The 16,156-nt window shown below is 41.8% G+C and overlaps 1 protein-coding gene across 2 annotated transcripts in view; it reads left to right on the forward strand.

The window, feature by feature from the left end:
• Positions 1-13,924: 13,924 nt before the first annotated feature.
• Positions 13,925-16,156, forward strand: part of GSK3B (glycogen synthase kinase 3 beta) — a 179,611-nt gene continuing 177,379 nt past the window's right edge. For both annotated transcript variants that reach the window (XM_036243905.1, XM_036243903.1), the window contains exon 1: positions 13,925-15,045. In XM_036243905.1, the coding sequence (XP_036099798.1) occupies positions 14,958-15,045 (88 nt within the window). In that variant the 5' untranslated portion in view covers positions 13,925-14,957. The remainder of the gene's footprint in view (positions 15,046-16,156) is intronic.

A 16,156-nucleotide genomic window follows, 5' to 3' on the forward strand; every position in this document is an offset into this window, starting at 1 on the left:
ACATGCCCAGATTGTGGGCCAAATCCCCCAGTAGGGGACATGCAGGAGGCAACCAATCAATGTTCTCACTCATCGATGTTTCTGTCTCTCTATTTCTCTCTCTCTCAAATCAATAAAGAAAAAAATTTTTTTTAAAAAATAACACTTAAAAAAAAAGGAAAGGATGTCATGTTATAAACTACTCTTATTTTATGAGACTTCTCTTGCCTGCTCAAAGCATACCTTCATGCATTTAAAAAAGTATTATTCCAAGAACATAGTGGCTGTTTAATGTGATGAAGTTGAGTCAGAAAAGCTAATTATAGTTCTTTTTGCTTCCAATAAAAAATCTATAAAATGGGAATAACAGTACTTTTCTACCTCACAGGTTTCAGTATATGTTCAATACTATAATGCTCATTATAAACTATTAAGCATTATAGGACAGGTAAAACCCTGGAGTTGACTCTTCGACAAGGTTTAGGTTCTAAAAACAGCATTTTAAGTGCAAATCACATACATTCAAAATTACCCCTTAAAGAACCTAAAATATTCATAAATTCAGTACAGCTCATTTTTCCCCCAGTACTTGAACATACCACTGTTTCTTTGGTTGTACACCAGATGAAGACGTGTATTTAAGCCCTGGCCAGTTTGGGTCAGTGGTTAGAGCATCAGCCCATGAACCAAAGGGTCTCAGGTTCAATTCCCAGTCAAGAGCATGTACTTGGGTTGCAGTTTCGATCCCCAGCCCTGGTTGGGGTCATGCGGGAGGCAACCAGTCGATGTCTCTCTCTCACGTCAATGTTTCTCTACCCCCGCCCCCATCTCTCCCTCTACTCTCTCTAAAAAACAAAGAATTGCATTTAACTCGCATTAATGGGTCACATTACAGAAAATACAGCCTGTGTGTTAAAACAACTATCAGTACTATCAGTTTTGTGAAATGCTCACACAAATAAAAAAGATGTGGAAATGGAACCACTGAAATGAGGGAATAGCAGATTCACTTCTTACATCTTATTCTTTATGAACTAAAAACCATAATTATGAATTTATTACTAATGGTTTTATAATCTACCGGTCAATGCCTCCTGCCTTTGCCTACTGATGAAACCTCCAGCTCCTTGCAAAGTCCTATAATTTCTAAGAGTCTTTAGACATGGGCTCAAGACCAAGTCTTATCTGTGGCCATGTGGATGTCAGCTGCTGAGGTTTCTGTTGTCTTTGAACATTTACTCGTCATTGATCCAGCCCCAGTAAGCCAGGTCACCACCACATTCTGCTGGAAATTTTCATGATCTCCATTATGCCCCTCAAGGAATCAAAAAGCTTCTGTGTTTCTGGCGTCTCTAATACAGCAAAATTTTGTCGTATTTCCTGCAGAAGTAGAAACAAGCCCCAAACACTCATTTTTGGATTATATTTTGTGATAGAATAAAAAATTTAGGGCACTCCTTTTTCTGCTTATGGTGCTTTCCAGGAGGAGTTCATGAGGCTACATTAGAGTATGAATCTTCAAGACAAGTAAGGCAATGCCCCCTAAGTGCAAGAGTGACATCCAAAATAGGTTAGTAAGTGGCATGGCATGGGCACTGACCAATCAGCACACTGGCTGGTGCATTGTAGCAGTGCAAATGGACTGAAAAGTAGCCTGGCCAAAACCCCTCCTCAATGGTAGTCACATTTCTTGGCAATCTTTCTGCCAAAACCCTTATGTAAATCATTTTTTGGCAGTCCAACCCACCAATGTGTCAGATATGCCAAGACATGTATGAACCTCAGTGGTGAACAGAGAACTTCATCCCAAGTTGCAATTGTGTTATATTTGAATGCATCTAATTTGATACCCAAATTATGTTGTAGCAATAATGGAAACATTTTAAATGTAAGTAGAAACATTCAGAAAACCAACAAATGAATAAAACAACTGTCTTTATTTTGGGGCATTTCCTCTGAGTCCTTTTCCATATGCAAATATTTTGTAAAGTTGTAATTGTAATGGTTATAATTAGCTTTTTACTTTTTCAGTTGCAATCATATTGCTCATTTTGCCAGCATTCACTGAGTTCCTACTATGTGTCCAGCATCAACTAAGATCAAGAGAAACACTTTACATCTCCATGTAATACCATTTAAGCAGGAAGAAAATTAGACATTAAAGCAAATCTGCCAGCCGGTATGGCTCAGTGGTTGAGCATCAACCCATCTACCAAGAAGTTGCCAGTTCAATTCCCGGTCAGGGCACCTACCCAGGTTGTGGGCCAAATCCCCAATGGGGGGCATGCAGGAGGCGGCCAATCGATGGTCTCTCTCATTGATGCTTCTCTCTCTCTCTCCCTCTCCCTTTCTCTCTCTCTAAAAAAAAAAAGGAATAAAGGAAAAAAAAGGCAAACCTGTACATGTCCTTTTTTGGCAACTCCTGTTGATTTTTTTTTTTTTTCTTTTTCACTCAGTGGTTTCTCTTGTGCTTAGAAGTACTTCACCTTAACTCCTCTTATGCTAGATTAAAAGTTTAACTTCCATAGAATAAGTTTACTTACAGTTCCAGCTGACTTGGCTCTGTAAGAGATTTGTTTTTAATTCTAAAAGTGCCCATAACCCTTTGACCTGGAAAATATTTAAAAATGCTGTTGAGCAGACCATAGTTAAGTTTTAAAACATATGCAGTAGTTTTTTTTTTTTTCAATTTGGCTATAAGTAAATATGTTTCTCACCATATCAGCACAGATCTGAGCACACCGTAGATACACAATAAACATTTCCTAGGGGAATTAGGATCATGTCTTTTCATGCATTTTCCAACAGATCAACAAAATTTATGAAATTTATAGAATCACAACCAAAGCATTTAATGATTAAAGAAAATACAGAATAACTTAACTGCTTTTGATAAAAAGACTAAATATGAAAATTGTATTCAAATTGTCAAGACATCGTTAGAGAAAGTACAAGAGTATATACAGACAGGAGAATGTGCTCAACTGTCTCAAACATGCTGATTCTAAGAAAAAAAAATCTGAGTTAGTATTTTCCCGAGATTCTTGAATGTCTTGAAATAGTAACAGTTATTTAGAGAAATAATGGTTTTCCTAAATTACTATTTTTATCTTCAAGTACTGGACATTACTAATGCATATGCAATATAAATTATAAAAATAATGAACAGAAGTGGTGAAATATTAATGGGTTTATAAAACTGAACTATAAACCCTCTCCCACAAGAATCCTTTCTGGTCTGATATCTGGCACTTCCTACTACTTTGATGCTACACAAGAACACACATTCCTCGAGGTTTGTGCATTCTCTCCAGTTCCCTTTCAGAATTCCATGTACAGGGCATAGAAATGAAGTCAGAGCAACTGAGCATTTAGAAGGCTACAATCCAAATGAAACTGTGGCCTGTCTGAAGGAGACATTCTGGAATTCCTTCTTAGATAATCCACAAGAAATCTGAATTTCTTTTCGAGTTTTTTCCTTCTCTAAGTCAAGATATTCAAGAGCCAAGAAACCAAATGCCAGTTTTCTTTCACGTTCACATTCGCCATCAACATGATACAGATTAAATTCTATTTTGAGAGATGTGAGTCCTACTTCCATGTGAAGAAGAAAATATGACTATTTCTGCCCTGGCCAGTTTGGGTCAGCAGTTGAGCATTGGCCCGCGGACCAGAGAGTCCCGGGTTCGGTTCCAACTAGAGGCACGTACCACACACACACACACAAAAGAAAAGAAAATATGACTATTTCTGATTAAAATATGAGTATTTCTGATTTAGTGCTGGCTAACAAGTTCCTAAAGTGTTTGTTTCAATTGAGAATTTCTCAGGCCTATATTAATTACATATCAATGTACATAAAACAGAACGAATGACCTGGAATTTGTTCTTATAAATGATGCTTAAACCCAAGTATATTCACTCATTGTTTTCAACACGTACTTATTGTTTTCAATTCAATTCACGTGAATTCATTTATTCAGTTCAATGTGAACATATTTAACTAGTCTAAAAAAAGCTCTTTTCAAAAATGTGAATAGAAACAGTAAAAGAAATAAAATTGAAACAGCTGAAGCAATTAAATCAGTAATAATACTATATTAACCTCATCTTTATACCCTCTTAGGAGCAAAAATATGATAAGCATGAAAAACAGGATTCATCAAGGGTCTGTTTTCCCTTTATCTGACATAGTATGTTCCTTTAGATGTTAAAATTGGAGTAATTAAGTGATCTGTCAAAGGCTTGATATGAAACTTGTAATACAACATAAGTTCACTTTATAGTGGCAATATTTCTGACACTGTCCTTCTTCTTTTTGGGTAGTCATCCGTACTTTCCCATTTGAGCACACCTTATTGGTTATAAGAAGCATGACCAAGTATGCTGTGTCTTGTTACCCTGGGCACATTTTCAGCAATAGGAAAAAACACCAATGTATGTTACCTCAGAGGCTTTTTTGGGGGGGTTAAGAATGAGTCCCCAAGACGTGTTTTTGTAGTATGTGGTTTTGAGCTAAAGGCAATTTTAGCTTCAGGCTCAAGAGAAACTTCTGCCCTTCCCTTTAATTACTGAGAAGGATTTGAATTAGGGGCCTTGCCCATAAGAGATTATTATCAGTGACAACCTTTTTAACCTACCCATATGGTAGGGCAATCTTTTATTTATCAAACATCTGCTCTTTCTATCATCCTGCAATGACCTTTTGAAGCCCACAACCTGCATGACCTCATACCTAGCTCAGAATGTCCCATATAACTAGACATACCCTTTCTATATAGGAACCTTTCCTGCATGGGGAGTCTCTGCCTCTGTCATGTGTGCAGGGTCCCATACATAGATATGTATTAAATTTGGTTATTTTCTCTTGTTAATCTGTCTTAAGTCTATTTGAGTATTAGACCAGCCAGAAAAACCTTGAGGGTATAGGAAAGTCTGTTCATCCTCCACACTTTCCTACAGTAACAATGCCTTGCATCTACTAAAATACCTTCCATAATTGTCCACTGTCTCTGAGACAAAACCCAGATTTCTTGGTGAAACATTCAAAGCTCTGTCAAATCTGGCCCTACACTACTTTTTAAACCTTATATTCTGTTAGTCCCCTCTATCAGCTTTTGTTCCAACCAAACTGGTTTTCCTGAAGTTAAATGAACAGACTCACACTGTTCTTAATTGTTTGGACAGCTCCACCCATCTAAGAGTTTATGAAGAGTAGGGGTTTGTCTGATGAGTTAGAAATGAAGTGGTGGAAAATAATTTGCCTCCTCTCTCCTTTCTTCATCTCCAATTCCTACTACTTCTCTTTCAAGATCCACTTTAGATTGAAGTGTCCCCCACCCACCTATTATAAATAGGACAGCATGAGCAATTCATTTGAGCATATGAGTACAATCATATTAACAAGTTATGTTCTGCCTCACAAGTTGTTTATGGATTGGAAATGTGATTTTTAACAGTTGCTTATTTAACTTTTCATGTGTTTTTTTTCCCCAAAGGATCAGCTCTCCAAGGGCACAGAGCCACTCATGTCGCTCATGTACTTCTTTACATCAGATAGATGTCTTGCATATAGTATGTACTCAATAAATATGGGCTAATTCTATGAATTTAACTAATATTTTAAAAGATTATCAATAAAAATGTTAGTGTTGAAAACCTTTGCTGAGAAATTTGTTTTTTTTGTTAAGAATTCCATGTAATCAGAGGGTTTCTGAGGAATATGTGAACCATAGTATAAAAAATGAATTATTTGGGGGATCGATTTCCTTTAAAACCAAACAAACAAATTTATTGTAGAAATATTAACAACACTGAAAGTGAATATTTTCACCTATAATTAAATATGTCAGTATATTAACAAAATTATTCTAATTTCTGTCTTCCTTTTTAAGCTTTATCCAAATGTACATATATTTTACAGATTTGGAAATATATACAATCTGAAGTTCTATATTATTAAACTAGTATTATTTCTGAGTTTCTGTGAGTCTTTGACTGCATAATATGGACTTAATATAACATAATTTACTTAACCTCACCTCTGTTATCTAATACTGTTTCTCTTTATTTTCTCTAGGCCCAGATGTTGTATGCTACATCATTTCAAACTACCTCCAGCACCCTGAATACCTTTTTACATACATTTTTGCCATTGTATAGCTTCTTCTCTTTGCTAGGAATGTTCTTCCCTTCACCCATCTGGAAAATTAATCTTTGTTTAAAATAGTGGCATATAAAATTTTTTCTCTCCTACCTTATTAGTAAAAAATTTTCAATATCCAGCTCCAACATACTCTGCATATTTATTTATAAAACATCTACTCTTGAACAAATATGATATGCACATGAGACATATACAAGAATAAAAATGAATGAGAGGTATAATATTTTTAAAATAAATTTTAATTATTTAAAGCCCTAAACTTTTTCTCTTCACACCCCTGTTCCAGTGTTAACAATCACAGATGCAGTATTTAAATGTTTTGGTGCCCTGGTTGGTTTGGCTTGGTGGTTAGAGCGTCGGCCCACAGACCAAAGGGTCATGGGTTTGATTCCCACTCAAGGGCACATGCCTAGGTTGCAGGTTTGAACCACGGGAGGCAACCAATCGATGTGTCTCTCTCACATCAATATTTCTCTACCTCCCTCCCTCTCTCCCACTCTATCTAAAAATTAATGGAAAAATATCCTGAGGTGAGAATTAACAACAACAATCAATAAATCAATAAATAAATGTATGTTTTGGTAATTGTGAAGATATCACATTGGCATTAGCTACATCTCAATCATACTTAAACTTAGGCTGAGCTTTGACTTTAACAATGGTGAATGATAACTTCTTATTTCAAAAATTGTTCTTGAGAATTTCAAATTTTCCAGACCCACTTCTTGTCAAATTTCATTAGCTCATTATCGTTTTTACCTAGTGATGGGTTGAAGAGTTCCTACTGAGAACAGGAGAATGTCAGTTTTGTTATTTTCTGTTTGTTCACTTACTCTTGCACTGTTAGTAAAACGCGTAATCTATACTTTATTGGCAGGAATCAAATAATATGACTGGAAATCCACTTAATTAAGTACAAGTAAAGTGCCATATATTGCTGAAAATTTAAAAAAAAGCAGGAGAGCACTTTGTATTCACAAACCCTCTAGGCTGTAGAGATTTGTCCCTCCCTTTAGGATAGCTGTATTGTGGACCATGTGACACCTCTTTCATTGAAGTAGGGACTGAGGAAGGGCACCAGTGTTTACTAGTAAATTAACCATTGGAAAGGTAATATCTTACCTTTTAAAAAAAATTCTCACCCGAGGATAATTTTCTATTTATATTCAGATAGAGTGGGAGGGAGGGAAAGAGAGAGATACATTACAGGAGAGGGACATATCAACTGGTTGCCTCCTGCATGACCTCTACTAGGGCCAGGGAACCACAAATGAGGTACATGCCCTTGACCGGAATTAAACCTGTGACTCATTGGTCCGAGGGCCAACACCCTATCCACTGAGCCAAACCAGCCAGGGCAATATCTTACTTTTTAAGATAAAAATAAATTATAATAGTTCTAGTACTACAGAGGATCATCCTGGACCATCTCTGGGTATATACACTCAACCTGGAGACCAGTAGTTCAAATACAACTCAGAAAATGATTTCTGGGACACTTCTCCTCCGGGCTAGTACATAGCTGCCCAGATGACATTATGGTGTTGTCTCTTTATATGTCTGCACTCTATGACAGCTCCTCTAAGATTGGAGGAAGACAGTAGTTATCTCTGAATAGCTTTTATTCATCTTTGCCCTTCTGTATTCGTATGGCCTGGCACAGTGTCTTACAAAGAGATCAGGAAATGCATAAATGCTCATTAAATGGATTTCAGTAGTTTCTTTTGGATGATTAAAAAAAAATTTTTTTTTAAATATGTTTCTATTGCTAGAGAGAGAGAGAGAAAGAGCTAGAAACCTGAAACTGCAAAATGTGCCCTGACTGGGAATAGGACCAGCTAACTCTCAGTGCATGAGTCAAAGCTCAACCACTGAGCCACGCTTGCTGGGCTCTTCTGGATGACTTAAAGGAGAAATTTCAATGGCTAGGGCACAGGAATTAAGCTACAGATTTGACCACCACATCCTAGCTGTGTAAACTTGAGCAATTTATTTCTCTTGTCTCTCAGTTTACTTAATAGTAAAAGAGAGAAAAATTGTTCCTACCATATAAGGGGATTATATGCCCCAAACACCCAGCACAGAGCCTGGGTTAATTAACTTTTATTATTGATCAACAGGTACAATTTTTAAAATCTCTCTTTTTTTTTTATCCTCACCCGAGGACATTTTCCATTTTTTTGTTCAGTTGGTGGAGGGGGGGGGGGGGCACATCGACGTGAAAAGGACACATCAAGTGGTTGCCACCTGCACGACCCAACCAGGGCCGGGGACAAACTGCAACCGAGGTACGTGCCCTTAGCAGGAACCAAACCCAGGTCTCTCTGGACCACAGGCCGACGCTCTAACCACTGAGCCAAACCGGCCAGGGCTAAAATGTCTCTTTTTACAAATTTTTTTTTTTAATCCTCACCCGAGGATATTTTTCCATTTATTTTCAGATAGAGTGGGAGGGAGGGATAGAGAAACACCGATGTGATTGCTTCCCGCACGAACCGCAACCAAGGCTTGTGCCCTTGACTGGAATCAAACCCGAGACTCTTTGGTCTGCAGGCCAAGCTCTAACCACTGAGAAACCGGCCAGTATTCTTTTTACACTTTTTTTCCCCTGTATTGTTTAGAGAAAGACGAAGGGAGAGGGAGAGAGAGAGAGAGAAACATCAATGACAGAGAACATTGATTGGCCACCTCCTGCCTGCCCCTCACTGGGGATTTGGCCCACAACCTGGGCATGTGCCCTGACTGGGAATTGAACCAGCGACCTCTTGGTGCATGGGTCGATACTCAACCACTGAGCCACACCAGCCAGACATCTTTTTACAATTTTTAAAATACCACTGCCAAATTAAAAATTAAGCTCCTGCTGATGATTTCTAGTACAGTCAATGGATCACTTCATATCTCTTACTTTGATGTAATTTGACCTATTTATATGGTATACAGAGTGTCAGTTAACAGCCAATCTCTTTTTGACATCAAAGCCTACCTGGGAAGGAGAAAATTTCTGCTGCTGCTTCAGAGATTTTAAAGATGCCATGATTTTCTTTTCTTTTTTTTATCCTCACCCAAGGATTTTTCCATTTTTTGTTCAGGTAGAGTGAGAGGAAGAGAGAGAGAGAGAGAGAAACATCGACGTGAAAGGGACACATCGAGTGGCTGCCACCCGCATGACCAACCAGGGCCGGGGACAAACTGCAACCGAGTTATGCGCCCTTACCGGGAACCGAACCCGAGTCTCTCCGGACCGCAGGCCGATGCGCTAACCGCTGGGCAAAAATGAACAGGGTGATGCCATGATCTTCTATTCTTCCTCCTGCTGAGCCCTGAAATTACTTCCTTGAATCCCTCTCTAAAAGTGCCCTCTAGCTTCAAGTTATTGACAAAGGGTGCCTCTCTGTACGTTTCAGTTATGTCAACTCCCAATCAAATGCAGCAATTTTACAATGCTACTTCTTTTCTTTGGTTTTTCTGCAGTCTTACTTTTGTTGTTGGTGCATGTGTGTGTTTTGTTTCTTTTTTTAAAAAACTGATTTTAGAGAGGGAGAGTGGGAGAGAGAGGGAGGTGAGAGAGATACATCGATCAGTTGCCTCCCGTACACACTCTGATTGAGGATCAAACCCAAAACCTAGGTATGTGCCTGCCCCCACCAACAAAAAGATTAGGACTCACTTTATTGTAATGGTCGGGTACCAAAACTCCAATATCTCTGAGGTATGCCTGTACATGTTATTACTACATAAGCCAGTTCATTATTCATTTTAATTTATAACTACTGTATTATCTTGTGGACATGCTCACCAATGTCCTATTTTTCCCTACTACACTACCTATTTGTTTTGCACCACCCAGCTTTCCTGCATTTATTCTTCTAATCCAGTGGTTCTCAACCTTCCTAATGCCAAGAACCCCCCCCCCCTTTTTTTTTATTCTTACCCAAGGACATTTTTCCATTTTTTGTTCAGATGAGTGGGAGAGAGAAAGAGCGAGAGAGAAACATCGACAAGAAAGGGACACATCAAGTGGCTGCTTCCCGCACGGCCCTGACCCAACCAGGGCCAGGGCCAAACTGTAACTGAGGTAACGTGCCCTTAGCGGGAATCAAACCCGAGTCTCTCTGGACCGCAGGTTGATGCTCTAACTGCTGAGCCAAACTGGCCAGGGCGCGGCCCTTTAATACAGTTCCTCATGTTGTGGTGACCCCCAACCATAAAATTATTTTCGTTGCTACTTCATAACTGTAATTTTGCTAGTGTTATGAATCGCCATCGGAAATGTGTTTTCTGATAGTCTTAGGTGACCCCTGTGAAAAAGTAGTTCAACCCCCAAAAGGGTCGTGACCCACAGGTTAATTGTTTATTGTTACTGTGGTTTATTGTTACTGTGCCTCAGAATCACTGGTCTCTGCAAGGGACCATCTGATGAGCCCTGAAGGAAACCAAACTAGGGGATATATTCACAACCACGCACACAGTTTAAGACATATGGCTTAGACTTTAAGATAAAGTAATGTATACGAAGAGAAGTGGGGATTGTGTTTGTGAGAGAAGTATGGAGTAGAGGCTAAGACTAGAGAATCTGAATCCTGGTTGTGCTCCTTAAGTTCTGTGGACCTAGTAAATTCTTAAGTAAAGCTTCCTGGCTCTCAGTTTCTTCATCTGAGAAGCAGAGGTGACAATAATACTTGCGTCATAAGATTATTATCAAATTTGAGATAGCATATGTGAAGTACTTAGAACAGTGTCTGGCACATTGTAAACACTCAGTAAATATTAACTATTAAAATTATTATAAACAGATAAATGGTTGACAGCAAGTGGGAAGGTAGAGTAAGACTCTGAAAGAGAAACAATACTTGAATGTTAATCTCATTAATTCTGTATTTTCTCATAAACTTCTCTCCACTTAAGTCCTAATTCTAAACTGAAACACCATTATCTTCCTATAAAATTTCCCTATATTGGTGAGATTTTTTTTTTCTCCTCACCTGAGGACATTTTTTTCCATTTTTTGTTCAGCTAGAGTGGGAGGGAGAGAGAGGAAGAGAGAGAGAGAGAGAGAGAAACATTGACATGAAATGGACACATCGAGTGGCTGCCACCCGCACAACCAACCAGGGCCGTTGACAAACTGCAACCAAGGTACGTGCCCTTAGCGGGAACCGAACCCGGGTCTCTCTGGACCACAGGCCGACGCTCTAACTGCTGAACCAAACCTGCCAGGACTGGAGAGATTTTTTTTTTTTTTTTTAAAAACAGCATTGGCTCAAAACTTTTGAGGGCATCAACAGTGAAACCACTAATTATTATTGCCTTACGGTAGCCTATTTTTGTACTTCATTATACACAAAATAGCCATGTTTCCAATTTGTATAACCTAAACATTTGTTATTCACGTTCCTGCTGGTATAACTGGGAGTAAGGATGGGGAATAAAGAGGAAGACACCATTTAAAGCTTTGCCTCACAGCATTTTAAAGACTAGTGACAAAGGTCTTTCATAATAATAGTTTGCATAGAGAGCCAACATTCATATGGTAAGAGTTCCATGCACTATTTGCTTTTAACATTCTTTACTCCACTTCACGACATCCAGAGACCTCATGTTCTCTCTTAATTGCAAAGAACAAGAGCCTCTACTGCTCTTGAGCTATAAAACCCATGTTCAGGTTTGAGATTACAAATTGACTGTATGTTGACCACCCATACCCCAGGATGTTTTCAGTTTGGTCTTCAGGGTTTCAAATATTGGTGGTCAACATTTAAAAATCGAGAGATTTCACACAAAAATCCAGCTTTAGGGTCTCTCTTGGGAGAAAAAAAGAAAAACACATAGAGTATCTCAGAACACTAGACCCACATTCCTGAGGGTAACATTCTGCTAGAGCTGAACAGCTGCTCCCTTCAGTTACAGCGTGGACAGACACTCCAATTTGCCACATTCTTTATTATTCCCCATTGTCTTCCACCAGACCAGTTTCACTCATTTGTTTTACTTTCTCGTCCTTGTAGACCTTTGTCTGCAAACCCTAGCTAGACCCTTCCTGCCTCCCACCAAAGCTGACTTTATTCTGTCCCTCATCAGTTTTTCCAACCAATAGCTAGGTGATCTGACCAGCTATACGCATTTTCACACGTGCTTTCTAGAGATAGTATCCCGACAGAGATGACTGTGCAGGTGGAACTACAGGCACCATAGGATTACAAGCAGGACAACAGTTCATTCTACTTTTTCTGCTATCCTGATGTAACCATACCTCACTGTTCCGAGGCAAACCAAAGGAGTTTGTTTTCTGTAGAACGATGAGCACCAACCTGTATGTGAAATCTACTTAAAGAATACTTTTATAGATCACCCTAGTTCCAAAGGACCAAAAGCTACTAAGGGATATTATGACTCCCTATTTCCTCGGAGGCTTCAGGATATCTGACCTGGTTTATCCCCCCACCTAATTTTGGGGCCCGTTTTGTGCTGGGAAGTCGAGCCCGAGGAGCGCGCGCATCCAGCATGAGCTCATTTCTCATGGGCGTTCCCAGAAGGCCGGCCTGGCTGCGCGCGCCCGGCGCTGTCGGCCTGTCTAATCAATGGCCCCCACGGTTGGGCGGGGCGCGGCCGCCCAGGGGCGCTGCTGCCTCTCTGAAAGCTTTGTTCCCAGTTTAGCGTCAGAGAACTCGCGCTCGGCCCGGGAGGTGCCTTGCATCCGTCTGGTACTTTCCAGGATGGCGCTGGCACTCGGACGCGCTATCCCGGGCTGAGGAGAGTCTTGGGCGCGCTGAATTAGCCGCGCCCCGCCAGGAGCCTCCAGTGGATGGAAAGAGCCCCTAAATCCTCTGCTCGCCTGAGCGCTCCGGGCCCGGCACCACCGACCGCAGCAGTTTCGGACCGACTGTGTGGAAAGCCCGCGCTCCGTTTGCGGTTTCCATATGGTATGGGAGCTGCCGCAGACGAGCCCGTCACACTGTCCGCCACGACCCCAGTAGAGCTTCTCAGGGCTCCTGGGACCGCCGCTGGAGGCCGAAGGCCAATCACACTGCAGCTAGGTCTTGCGATTGGACAGCAGTGAGTGCCGATTGGCTTCCACTAGGGGTTTCGGCCTCCCTCCCTTTCTCTTTTGCCCCAACTCTAGCACCAAAGCTTCAGGCCAATGAGAAGGCACTTTATAGATGCCCTCCCTTTGCTTTCTTCTTTTCCCCACCTTGGAGAGGGAGGAGACGTTCTGACTGGTCAGACCGTCCTCGGAAGCCCCCTTCGGTTCACCAATCACCGTGGGAAGTACACTCCCAGCGGAGTTTTCGGCCAATAACAAAGCGGCCACGGAGCCCAGCCGTTCGGTTTCACCAGCGAGCCCGGGTTTCACTGTCCTTAACTCTTCAAGCGTTTTTCTTGAGGGCCGGGGGACTCTGATTGGCCACTGTTGCCATTATCGAATTTCTCCTCAGAACAAGGCGAACGCACCTTCTTCTCGTTCGGGTATCTTCGGTATTTTTCGCTCTTTGGGCGTGGATTTCCAGCGGCACATTCTAATTGGTTCCTTAGGTCGATCGGCTTTTTCCGGGAGAAGCAGCTAACAAACGACGCCGGTGATTGGCTTTGCTCGGGCTTCGGATCCCAACCGAAGTGGGCGGGCGCGGGGTTCGGCCGGCGATTCCCAGACGCCTGTTACGCGGGCGGCGGGGCGCTGGGCGGTGTAAGACTGGGTGGGGGAGGAAGGAGGCGGAGGACGAGTAGGAGGGGGGAGGGGTAGTGGGGAAGAGCGAGGCGGCTGCGCAGACGGCGCTCCTCACACAGAGCAGCCCCTGACCCGGGCGATTGCGGGCTTGTGCTGCTGCTGCCGCCGCCGCTGCCGCCGCCGCTGCCGCCGCCCGGGCCGAGTGACAAAGGAAGGAAGGAAGGAAGCAAGGAGGAGCCGGCCCTACAGCCGCTGACAGGGCTCCGGGCTGGGGGCAAAGCGCGGACACTTCCTGAGCAGGCACAGAGCAGAGACGAGGGGCGGAGGGCGGCCGCGCTGGTGCCGTGGACCGGGGAGGGGGCCCCGAGGGACGGAAGCGGTTGCTGGGTTCCCATGTCCCCGGCGTATGGGGAGCAGTCGAGGAGCCGCTGCCTGGGGTCTGAAGGGAGCTGCCTCCGCCACCGCCGCCGCCATGGCCGCTGGATCCAGCCGCCGCCTGCAGCTGCTCCTGGCGCAATGAGGAGAGGAGCCGCCGACACCGCCTGCCTCTGACTGACTCGCCACTCCGCCGCCCTCCAGTTCGCCGGGCCCCCGCCGTCAGCCCGCCGGATCCCGCCGCTGCCGGAGCCGCAGCGTTTCCCGTCGCATCTCCGAGCCACCCCCTCCCTTTCCCTCCCTCCTTCCCATCCCCCTTCTTTTCAAGCGTGAGACTCGTGATCCTTCCGCCGCTTCCCTTCTTCATTGACTCGGAAAAAAAATCCCCGAGGAAAATATAACATTTAAAGTACTTATTTTCAATCAAGTATTTGCCCTCGTTTCACGTGATATATATATATTTTTTTTAGGATTTCCCCTTTTCCTTTTTTTCCCCTCCAAGGAAAGGGAGGGGAATGAATTGTATTTTTCCCCCCAGCCCCAAATAATCTATGTTAAATACCCATACTGATCTGTCTTGAAGGAGAAATACATCACTCGTTTTTTTATAGCTATACAAAAGGAGTGAAAAGCCAAGAGGACGAAGTCTTTTTCTTTTTCTTGTGGGAGAACTTAATGCTGCATTTGTCATTAACCTAACATCCCAACTTAAAACAAAAGGAAGAAAAGGAGGAAGGAAGGAAGAGAAGGTGATTCAGGAAGAGAGTGATCATGTCAGGGCGGCCCAGAACCACCTCCTTTGCGGAGAGCTGCAAGCCAGTGCAGCAGCCTTCAGCTTTTGGCAGCATGAAAGTTAGCAGTGAGTATTGATTTTATTTTACACCCTTCTCCACTTCATCCTTAAAATAAGAAACCTTGAAATACCACGGTCTTAAAATCTTAGATCTGATAAAACACTCAGAGGTAATGGAAAAAGGCAAAATCCTGCCTTCAGTCAAGGATGAGGCAGGCAGCTCCCTCTTTTTCTCCTCCCCCGGTCTCATTAACCTTGAATTGGGAGAATATGATTTTTGTTTGAATGATTTGATTTGAAACTTCTTTTCTTATACTTTCCTTGCTGTTGGTAGTCAGCTTTATTAAGTGCTTGAAGATTTCCACGTCAAAATATAGTGATGGAAGTGTTTACTTGCTCATCCTCTTGGATAAAGAGGGCAAGTCTTGATTCATAAACCATTGAGCATGTTGCTCAGTGTATGTCTTTTGGAATGAGGGGTGTTTTAGTTAGCTCAGGTCTCAGGGGTTATCATAGTTTTGTATACTTACTAGAGAGACTGAGTGTTACAGTCTGCTAACATTTCTTCCTTGCTTGTGTGACTATACAAAGTATTTGTTCCTAATCCTGAGATGAACTTGCTCAGTAACCAGCGTTCACGTTGGGAGACGAGTATTGATTCCTTCCTTTACAAGGGGCTGGTGGGAGCCGCTGATACCCAGTAGCCGTAGTATCTCAACATGCATTGTTTTAAATTGGATAAGTGGTTTAATATGTTATCTCTAAATTCTCCCGTTTTGACATTAGCTATCTACCACTATATAATTTATGTTTAATCAAAAGGTAATTTGGGAGTAGGTCCAATTTCTGATTGAGGTTTGTATTGTCATTTTGCCAGATACTAAGTTGAATGTTAATTGTTACCCACTTGTCATTTAATTTCAATTTTGGGTGCCATTACATACTGTACTTGTTAAATGATCCAGAGGTCAGGGGTCCCCTTCTTAGGATTATTAAAAATACTCTTGCATTGGTTTCCTGTCACATTTAGATAAAACTATGGATTAGTTGTGAGAATATAGATTTAGACCTTTCCATCATAGGTTTTGCAGAAGGTTGTGGTCCTGCATAAAATAGGGATATTTGAGCTGTGTTCAGTGTTGCTAGAAGGAACTCTTGTTCCAGATTTGTGATGAAA

Source organism: Molossus molossus, unplaced genomic scaffold (genome assembly GCF_014108415.1).
Source record: "Molossus molossus isolate mMolMol1 unplaced genomic scaffold, mMolMol1.p scaffold_m16_p_5, whole genome shotgun sequence".
Lineage (NCBI taxonomy): Eukaryota > Metazoa > Chordata > Mammalia > Chiroptera > Molossidae > Molossus > Molossus molossus.